The sequence below is a fragment of the Salvelinus namaycush genome, chromosome 9, assembly GCF_016432855.1.
Source record: "Salvelinus namaycush isolate Seneca chromosome 9, SaNama_1.0, whole genome shotgun sequence".
NCBI classification, from domain to species: Eukaryota; Metazoa; Chordata; class Actinopteri; order Salmoniformes; family Salmonidae; genus Salvelinus; species Salvelinus namaycush.
In genome coordinates this window covers 19,682,698-19,693,759 of record NC_052315.1, presented here as the reverse complement: position 1 = coordinate 19,693,759, position 11,062 = coordinate 19,682,698, and the positions used below count along the sequence as shown (strand labels likewise).

The window sequence follows — 11,062 nt, the reverse complement described above, 5'->3', positions numbered from 1 at the left end:
ATTAATAACAGAGGGTAGGACAAAGCCTATCTGGAATTATGCACTTGACTAGAGAGACTATTCTGACTAGTATAACATGAATTTAATGACTGTCGAAGTTCCACCAGAAATGAAAGAGGCATCATGACAAATACTATAGTTTATGTTGAGATAAAACGGCAGTACAAAAATACAAAAATAAGTAGATACATTTGTCATTCAAATTTCACAGTAGGAACACAGGTACATGAAATTGAGTTCTATTTACAAGAAACTAGTGTAAATTGTTTAAAAACAGTATTTGTTTTAATTAAAAATCTATTAAATCATCTAGAATAAATGGGTGTGCAGCACTATTCATTCACATCACAATAACCAATAGCTATTTGCAAATAGCTATCTGCCCATTTGGTTCAAATGGCCACTAGTACTTAAACGTTGAACAGATAGATTCGGCTGCACAGCCTGGGGATCCGGTGAGTTAACTTTGAGTAAATTAATGTCATTTGGCATTATGATGTTTTCAATTTGATAAGGCTAACAACATTTGTCAGATTTTGCAGTTACACTATATTACGGTGTATTCAACAACCCGAATGGAATTATATTGGACTCATATTACCCACAAACATACAAAATAAACAAAGCCAAGACTTCAACAGTGGAGGTATTGTAAAGGCTTGGAGTTGAACCAACAGTCTAATAAAATTGCTGCACACTGAACTAAACTGTTAATTTGAGTGATCAGTGGGAGGCTTATACATTTTATTGGGCTCCAGCGTAAACAGTTTCGTACTCTGTGCAAGCCAAGTGAGAGGAGACATACTGTGCACTTTTGTTTTGGCTAAGTCTCTCATCACCTCCAAACAACACTGAAATACAGACAGCAGTTACCCCGTTTTGCTTAGAGTGAATTGAAACAATATATATTGTCATCCTCTAAATGTGGTATCCAGTATCCAAACAAATTGAGTTTTTTTTGTCATGCTGCTTTTAAGGGGACAAAGCACTTTATTTAGGGATATGAAAAATACACAAAAATATAAACAACTTGCCAAAATAAAAGAATGCCAGTGGCCATTCAAATACATGTACCTTAAAACCAAATACATGTAGCTTAAAACCAAATACATGTACCTTAAAACCAAATACATGTACCTTAAAACCAAATATATGTACCTTAAAACCAAATACATGTAGCTTAAAACCAAATACAATAAATACAGCTGACCTATTGATATATGGATTTGTATACAGGGTCAAAACATAAATAGAACAGATTTGATACCTTCTTCAATAAATAGTAGCAGTATTTATTTACAATATACACATATTTTCCTATACTTAAAGCTCCCTACATATTTCTCCACAGTTTCATGAGCAAATCATCCTATTTAACATACATTGCATGCATCAACAAATACAGTATTGGTTTCCTTTTGGAAGAACAAACTGCTACTTCCAACGGGTCCCCCCACATCAAATGTATCATTGTTCTATGTACAGGGGGTAGGGATGGAGGGGATAAGTGATTGTAAAAAAAGTAGTCAACATAAATCAGAACTTGGTGAGTGAACATCGGGACAATGTTGGTTCACGTATCGAAGGTGATCTCTTGGAAATCTTCGTACCGGGTGGACTAAGCTAAGTCTAGTGCCAGGTGGACTGAAGTACCAGTTGGACCACACAAGAACTGTCCCTTTAGAGTGAATTCTCCTCACTGGCCTCCAAAGCCAGAGTGTTTCTTGGAACACCTGAGAGAGAGGACACAAGACAAAACACATCCAACACATGCCAAAATATCTCAAGTTAGAAAATCCATTCAATTTAGGTTGTTTATTAATTTATTGATTATACTTAGGCTATGTGTTGACAGATCAGGAATGGTGAAGGGGATTTACTAGAGCAGTTGCCATAGTGACGCACTCCTATGGAGCGCCCCAGGAAGCAGGTGGCTCTGCGGAGGTGGCAGGCGCTGGGGTAGGTGATGTTGTCGTTGCCACAGATAGGCACCTCGGACTTCAGCGGTATTGGGCAGGGGGTTGTGCGGCACATGACACAGTGGGCACTGTTAGTCTGATCTGTCACACAGGTGTGGGTACCTGGGCACACCACATTGGAGCAAGACTCTGGACAGAACATGAACATAGAGTATTAGTAATATAGTATCGCTACAAAGGAATACTGATTTGAATCCAAGAATGTGTGTAATATTGCTGCAGTAGCACAATTAGTATTTGAAATAACCAAACTGCTGACATGCAAGATAACTCTTGAAGTTCAGGCGTGTCCTCACTTTTGCATTCTCCCTGGTACATGACCTCCAGATCAGGGTGTCCCTTACAGCGGGCCATCAGGAGGACACACTCGTCCCGATAGGAGTTCCCATCGCTGCCACACACAGCATGCTTTTTGGAGATGTTAGTGCAGTCGGGAGAGCACACACACTGAGGACGTCCAGCCTTCAACGTACACACCTTCCCTGGGCCGCAGTTCACACCATCACAGGTCTCTGCAAAACATAGAGTAAAAAGTCAGTATTACTGTCGAAGCATTTACTCATCTTAAATGGTCTGTCATCAAGTGATCCATATCCACTGCTGCTTAAGATTCATTCTCAACAAAACAGAACAAATTTCTGAAAACTTTTGTCTTTAACCGCAGCATGATTTATCCAGCAAAACATTTACAATAAACGCATATTTTGTTTATGGTCATACACAAGGATGTCAAGTCTGTAAGAATGTGTCTGAGGTTGTTCCTGTTTCCATGACTGTAGGATCCCTGTAATGATGAAAGCAGGGCTAAGTCTTAGATGGATGGAAGGGTGTTTGAGCAGACCAACCAGTTCAAAGGCCTGTCACTGGGTTTTACAGGCTGAGAGATGTGGCAGGAGGAACCGCAGGCTCAACTGACTTTAGTTGACTTTCCAAGGCCCAGCCAGGTCAATAGGAAGTCACCCAGTACTGTAACCCTAAAACAACACAGATATACCATCGCCACCTTTCAACAGGCTTCTCAGGACCTGTTTGAGCCTAATAGAGAGTGATATTCAGACCTGATCCTGTAAAAAGCAGGACTTTATTGCCTTTCTCTGCAAGCGCTTGCTTTAATATCCTGTTATTCTCCATCTCCAAAGAGGCCAACTCTGATACCTCTGGATTTCTCACACGAGTATCAGATTCGTCCCCATTCCTCCCAGGGAAATCCAAGAAAATACCTTTTTCTGTTATGTTTTGCTTCGGTTCACTGGCAGCTCGTTGCAATTCATATACGTTTTCACAAATCAATGCAGATTTAAATATAGGTCAGACATGGAGCACTAGTCAACACCCAGGAATGCTTTGAAGCACTGGAAATCAGTAGCCCCAATGGGGAGGATCAACTGTTGGGCCCAGTCTGACTCTGACAGGCAGTACTATGATAATAGACCAGCACTTCCCCACAGTATCACATGTACATTGATGCTGTAGTTTTGTTCTTTCAGTCTGCTTAATGATCCAGATAGTGCTCCACATTATGAGAAACAGACGTCTGGGCATGTGGCAAACATTTCTCCTGTGGTAAACAGAAATTCATTTTTTTATTCCCTGAGGGGAGGCAGCCAGGCCTGTGTCTCAGCCAGCATTGGGAAATAATTAATAATTAATGCAGAGTGAAATAGAAGAGGGAGGAGGAGAAGGAGGAGGGTTATTGTCCATTTATTTGATTATTTCGATTTTATTCAATTGCACTGCAACTTGCAGGGATATATTGTGGACCAGTTCCAAGGTGGGATGGACACACCTCTCGATAGGGATATACAGTGCCTTTGGAATGTATTCATACCCCTTGACATTTTCCAAATTTTGTTACTTTACAGCCTTATTCTAAAATTGATTAAATCGGTTTTTTCCCTACACACAATACCCCATAATGACAAAGCAAAAACAGTGTTCTAGGAATTTTTGCTAATTTATTACAAATAAAAAACTGAAATATCACATTTACATAAGTATTCAGACCCTTTACTCAGTACTTTATTGAAGCACCTTTGGCAGCGATTACACCATCGAGTCTTCTTGGGTATGACGCTACAAGCTTGGCACACCTGTATTTGGGGAGTTTCTCCCATTCTTCTCTGCAGATCATCTCAAGCTCTGTCGGGTTGATGCACAGCTATTTTCAGGTCTCTCCAGAGATGTTCGATTGGGTTCAAGTCCGGACTCTGGCTGGGTTACTCAAGGACATTCAGAGACTTGTCCCGAAGCCACTACTGCATTGTCTTGGTTGTGTGCTTAGGGTCATATTCCTGTTGAAAGGTGAACCTGCTCTGATGCTGCCACCCCCATGCTTCACCGTAGGGATGGTGCCAGGTTTCCTGCAGATGTGATGCTCGGCATTCAAGCCAAAGAGTTCAATCTTGGTTTCATCAGACCAGAGAATCTTGTTTCCCATGGTCTGAGTGTCTTTGGGTGCCTTTTGCCTAGTAAAAGGCACAAACCTTTTACTGAGGAGTGGCTTCAGTCTGGCCACTCTACCATAAATGTCTGATTGGTGGTGCTGCAGAGATGGTTGTCCTTCTGGAAGGTTCTCCCATCTCCACAGAGGAACTCTAGAGCTCTGTCAGAGTGACCATCGGGTTCTTGGTCACCTCCCTGACCAAGGCCCTTCTCCCCCGATTGCTCAATTTGGCCGGGCGGCCAGCTCTAGGAAGAGTCTTGGTGGTTCCAAACTTCTTCCATTTAAGAATGATGGAGGCCACTGTGTTCTTGGGGACCTTCAATGTTGCAGACATTTTTGGTACCCTTCCCCAGATCTGTGGCTCGACACAATCCTGTCTCGGAGCTCTACGGACAATTCCTTCGACCTCATGGCTTGGTTTTTGCTCTGACATGCACTGTCAACTGTGGACCTTATATAGACAGGTGTGTGCCTTTCCAAATCATATCCAATCAATTGACTTTACCACAGGTGGACTCCAATCAAATTATAGAAACATCTCAAGGATGATCAATGGAAACAGGATGCACTTGAGCCAAATTTCGAGTCTCATAGCAAAGGGTCTGAATAATTATGTAAATAAGGTATTTCTGTTTTTTATTTTTTATTTTATAAATTTGCTAAAATTTCTACAAACCTGTTCTTGCTTTGTCATTATGGGGTATTGTGTGTAGATTACAGAGATGTTTATTTATTTAGTCCATTTTAGAATAAGGCTGTAACATAACAAAAAGTGGAAAAAGTCTAGGGGTCTGAATACTTTCCGAAGGCACTGTACAAATGTAGCTAAATTATTGAAGTTTATAGCGTGTCTTTTACAACTTGTCTTGTTACTTTTGTCATTCTAGATCACTTGAGGTTATCCACTTATCATTTAAGCACATAATTGATGAGAACGTTTCATTATTTACTTTTGCTGCCATCATATACAGTGGGGCAAAAAAGTATTTAGTCAGCCACCAATTGTGCAAGTTCTCCCACTTAAAAAGATGAGAGAGTCCTGTAATTTTCATCATAGGTACACTTCAACTATGACAGACAAAATGAGAAAAGAAATCCAGAAAATCACATTGTAGGATTTTTTATGAATTTATTTGCAATTTATGGTGGAAAATAAGTATTTGGTCAATAACAAAAGTTTATCTCAATACTTTGTTATATACCCTTTGTTGGCAATGACAGAGGTCAAACGTTTTCTGTAAGTCTTCACAAGGTTTTCACACACTGTTGCTGGTATTTTGTCCCATTCCTCCATGCAGATCTCCTCTAGAGCAGTGATGTTTTGGGGCTGTTGCTGGGCAACACGGACTTTCAACTCCCTCCAAAGATTTTCTATGGGGTTGAGATCTGGAGACTGGCTAGGCCACTCCAGGACCTTGAAATGCTTCTTACGAAGCCACTCCTTCGTTGCCCGGGCGGTGTGTTTGGGATCATTGTCATGCTGAAAGACCCAGCCACGTTTCATCTTCAATGCCCTTGCTGATGGAAGGAGGTTTTTACTCAAATAAATTCATAAAAAATCCTACAATGTGATTTTCTGGATTTTTTTTCTCATTTTGTCTGTCATAGTTGAAGTGTACCTATGATGAAAATTACAGGCCTCTCTCATCTTTTTAAGTGGGAGAACGTGCACAATTGGTGGCTGACTAAATACTTTTTTGCCCCACTGTAATTATGCTTGATAATTAAACTAGTTGGTTTATACATTTTTGTAATCAACAGCATGCTGGAATAGCCTTTATATCCCTTAAAATAAGACTGCTCCATAGAAGTGAAAACATGATCGATCATACAGTAGTTAGCAGGAATGCTACTACATTTTGAAACTAGGATTATATTGCTATTTGGTACATGCTGGCTTCATCCTTGCTGACACTAATCATCCTCACATGGTTTAAAATAATCCACTACCCTGGCAAGAGATCACATGGACTTGTTAAAGTGCCACCGCAACCTTAGTTTATAAAAACAGGAATATATCCTTGAGTGAACCTGAATACCCATGGTGAAGGCTTCCAATAGTGGAAGCCACTCAAAACAGCTGGACAGAGTTAGATGGAATGACTGGCCGAGATCCACATTTCACAAAATTTAGAAACCTCTGGAAACTAACTTGACATGGAAATTCCATACGGATCAAAGTTATCCCAAGAAGAAAACTGGTGGTCTAGTTATAGCCAAATGAGCTGCCATTTGGAACTATGATCAAAATATGACCCCTTAACGTCTTTGCTTCATTCATTGCCAGTTATGAGGGGAACATATGGAGAACCTAAAACCATCTAACTTGTCTGAGGCTGTAACGTTTGTCGTCGGAAGGAGACCAAGGTACAGCGTGGTAGGCGTACATTCTTTTATTTAAATGTTCCACCAAGAAAAACAATAAACAATACAACGAACGAAAAGCTTCGTCATGCAAACTACATGCACTCAAACAAAGACAAGATCCCACACTGAAGGAGGGAAAAAGGGCTGCCTAAGTATGATCCCCAATCAGAGACAATGAAAGACAGCTGCCTCTGATTGGGAACCAAACTCGGCCAAACACAAAGAAATAGAGAACATAGACTGCCCACCCCAAATCACACCCTGACCTAATCAAATAGAGAAATAAAACGTCTCTCTAAGGTCAGGGCGTGACAGTAGCCCCCCCCCCCCCCAAAGGTGCGGACTCCCGGCCGCAAACCTGAACCTATAGGGGAGGGTCCCGGTGGGCATCTAATCTCGGTGGCGGCTCTCGTTCGGGGCGTATCCCCCGCTCCCTACGCTGATCCCTCCGCTTCTGTGGAACCGGACCGTGGATCATCGCCGGAGACTCCGGACAGTGAATCGTTGCCGGAGGAACCGGACCGCGGATCATCACCGGAGGCTCTGAACTGGGAACCACCGCTGGAGGCTCCGGACTGCAGATCATCGCCGGAGGCTCTCGACTGGGAACCCCCGCTGGAGGCTCCGGACTGCAGATCGTCGCCGGAGGCTCTGGACTGGGAACCCCCGCTGGATGCTCCGGACTGCAGATCGTCGCCGGAGGCTCTGGACTGGGAACCCCCGCTGGAGGCTCCGGACTGCAGATCGTCGCCGGAGGCTCTGGACTGGGAACCCCCGCTGGAGGCTCCGGACTGCAGATCGTCGCCGGAGGCTCTGGACTGGGAACCCCCGCTGGAGGCTCCGGACTGCAGATCGTCGCCGGAGGCTCTGGACTGGGAACCCCCGCTGGAGGCTCCGGACTGCAGATCGTCGCCGGAGGCTCTGGACTGGGAACCCCCGCTGGAGGCTCCGTACTGCAGCTCATCGCTGAAGACTCCGGACCGTCTCTGGAGGCTCCGGACTGGGGACCGTCGCTGGAGGCTCCGGACTGGGGACCGTCGCTGGAGGCTTCGTACGTGGAGCCGGAACAGGTCTCACCGGACTGAGGAGACGTACTGGCAGCCTAGTGAGTGGAGCTGCCACAACACATCCTGGCTGGATACTCACTTTAGCTCGGTGAGTGTGGAGAGCTGGCACGGGATGCACTAGGCTATGACGGCGAACTGGATGCATAGTGCGTAGAGCTGGCGCAGGATATGCTGGGCCGTGGGAGCGCACTGGAGGTCTGGAGCACAGAGCTGGCACAACGCATCCTGGCTGAATCACCCCTGTAGCACGGCAAGTGCGGGGAGCTGGAACAGGCCGCACTGGGCTGTGCTGGCGAACTGGGGATACCGTGCGTAGAGCTGGCTCAGGATATCCTGGGCCGAAGAGACGCACAGGAGGCCATGAGCGTTGAGCCGGCACAAACCGTCTTCGGTGAATGCCCACTCTAGCATGGAATCTGCGGGGAGCTTGCACAGAGCGCACCGGGCTGTGGCTGCTCACTGGGGACACTGTGCGCATCACCGCATAACACGGTGCCTGACCAGTCACACGCTCCTCACGGTAAGCACGGGGAGTTGGCTCAGGTCTGAACCCTGACTCCACCAATCCCCAAAAATTTTGGGGGGGGCTGCCTCTCGTGCTTGCTACGTTGAGCTAACTCCTCGTAATGTCGCCGTTCCGCTTTCACTGCCTCTATCTCCTCCTTCGGACGGCGATACTCCCCAGCCCCTTTCCAGGGTCCTGCTCCATCCAGGATTTCCTCCCAGGTCCAGTCCTCCTGACCACGCTGCTTGGTCCGTTGGTGGTGGGATCTTCTGTAACGTTAGTCGTCGGAAGGAGATCAAGGTGCAGCGTGGTAGGCGTACATTCTTTTATTTAAATGTTCCACCAAGAAAAACAATAAACAATACAACGAACGAAAAGCTTTGTCGTGCAAACTACATGCACTCAAACAAAGACAAGATCCCACACTGAAGGAGGGAAAAAGGGCTGCCTAAGTATGATCCCCAATCAGAGACAATGAAAGACAGCTGCCTCTGATTGGGAACCACACTCGGCCAAATACAAAGAAATGGAAAACATAGAATGCCCACCCCAAATTACACCCTGACCTAACCAAATAGAGAAATAAAACGTCTCTCTAAGGTCAGGGCGTGACAGAGGCACCTTTGGTACACTACTAGCGATGGTGGTTTGCCATAACAAGAGTTATGTCTACTTCTGTCTACTTCTGTTAGTCAAATGGTTTGAGAAATAGCAAAACACCCGTATTAATGATAGGGATATAATACTGTAATTTTGTTAGTTGGTTCACAGCAAGTCATTCTGCAAGTTCTGCTGCGTTGTTACCTTTGCAGGGTTTGCAGGACACAATTCCCAGGAAGCCCAGCAGGCTGACCTCATTGATAGGCAGACTAGTGTTGGACCAGGCCGTGTCTAGACGGCCCCCGGAGCAGCATTCCTCCCTGCTGACCCCACGCATCAGCATCATGTCACAGCGCTGCTCTTGGCTCTGCTGCAGCCAACACATCCCCGCTAAACACACCACAACAAACACAAGAACGCATCTAGTTGAAGTTTTTCTACATAATTGATATACATGATTGACATATTTAAAGTAGATATACTTTGATGTATACAATGGCCTACTGGAAATACAAATAGCCCACTTCAGAGCCCTAATATAGATTTATGGCTCTGGCCCACTTGTACAATAGCCAGGACTCTCTTTACTTTACATCAAACTGGGTTGAATGGACCAGACCAGTCCGTAGCCAGACCTTTCCTGACCTCACTGTCCACACGCAATACACTTTAGCAGCATCTAATCCACCAATTCATACAGGAGAATAGAGACCTTTTGCACAATCGTGGAGTTTTGTTTAAAGGTTTTAGGACTCATTACTGCCACAACCCATAAAGTCTCACATATTACTTTGTAATATATAAGGTATTCTAACGTCCCTAAATGAGAGAATAAAGTTACTTTGGAATAAACATGCAGTTCTGCATACTAATGCAAACCAGTGATTAAGTAACTGTTTGCACGTAATACATATTGCAACGACCCTGGGTTTATAAGCGCGGAAATCGACTCTGCCGCACGAGCATGCTTTTGAGGTACAGTCGATAGCGCGCCGGACCTCTGGCTAGAAGGTCGAGGGTTCGAGACCTGCTCCCTGCCTGTTTCATTACAACATGTTATTACGCCGTAGTAACACAATGCGCACCTGCACTCTGTAATTCTCAGTATCAAGCAAGCAAAACTATGGTTTAACTTGGTTAAATGGTTATTATTCACAAATCATGGAAATCAAGTACTTTCGAATGTTTTAAGCGTTTTAAATTAATATAGCAAAGCTAGACTTCTTAAAGCAAAACTTAGTTCCATAATTATTTCATAATTAGTCTACATATCAAACGTAATTTTTTATAAATTAAATACAATTATACTTTACTCACCATTTACAGTATATCTTCCAAACATTTGACTCAGAGCAACTGTCACACCGAAAAGAGCAATCAAAAAGCCCATGGTGATAAAACAAATAATTGTAAAATAAAACTTTGGGCAAAACTTTTGACGTTTGTTTGTTCTTTTCCAAATGTTTTCAAATAATGTTAACTTGGCAATGGAGAAGTTCGCAGAGTTCTCTCACGTGAATGAATGTGTTGTAAATGAAGGTCGTTCCCCTCTATATAAATATTTAGCCCAGACGAAATTATGCTGCTGGGATGGGCGATGCTCTCAGCCAGTTATAATGCTGGAACAGGGCTGGAACGGACAGTGTTCTACGTGTTCTGCGTTCTGACTCAATTTCCAGACAAGAGACGTCCCCTCACCAGAGTGCAACAGACGCAACTGGACCATGCGTCTTCTGAATACGGTGGTATTGTGAACGTAGAGTAGGCCTAGCATATTTCGAATAGGTTTTACCATTTTAAAGTATTATATGCGAATAGATAATAACAATGTTTTCATTCAAATATTTCAAATAATGTAGAACCACTTCAGAACTTTTCAGTCCATATCATATAGCTTTCAATTGTATTACAAGGAAATCATTATCTCTGTACACAATGTTGGCTATAATCAATAACAACAATATCACAATTCTGTTTTATTAGCTTTTTATTTTTTACTGATAACAGGATATATGACTTGCAGCTTTGATATAGCCTAGATTGTTTTAAATCTGTAGTGACCATAGTGACCATAGTGACTTATGAAGCACAGTAACTTGTC

The 11,062-nt window shown here is 43.7% G+C and overlaps 1 protein-coding gene across 1 annotated transcript; it reads right to left on the bottom strand.

Moving 5' to 3' along the window:
- Window positions 1-321: 321 nt before the first annotated feature.
- LOC120053801 (follistatin-related protein 3-like) lies at window positions 322-10,497 on the bottom strand. The gene is made up of 5 exons (XM_039001059.1): window positions 10,279-10,497; window positions 9,166-9,351; window positions 2,276-2,491; window positions 1,881-2,108; window positions 322-1,733 (listed from the first exon to the last, which is right to left on the bottom strand). Exons 1-5 carry the CDS (start codon window positions 10,349-10,351, stop codon window positions 1,681-1,683), a joined length of 756 nt encoding a protein of 251 aa, XP_038856987.1. The 5' UTR covers window positions 10,352-10,497; the 3' UTR covers window positions 322-1,680.
- Between the last annotated feature and the right edge of the window lie 565 nt (window positions 10,498-11,062).

Excerpts from the sequence above, each read along its gene's own strand:
- LOC120053801 (XM_039001059.1), bottom strand. The coding sequence starts at position 10,351 with ATGGGCTTTTTGATTGCTCTTTTCGGTGTGACAGTTGCTCTGAGTCAA. Across the intron at positions 2,492-9,165 it reads GTCCTGCAAACCCTGCAAAG|AGACCTGTGATGGTGTGAAC; the intron begins GTAACAACGCAG and ends TATGTTTTGCAG. Across the intron at positions 1,734-1,880 it reads TCACTATGGCAACTGCTCTA|GTGTTCCAAGAAACACTCTG; the intron begins GTAAATCCCCTT and ends CCTCTCTCTCAG.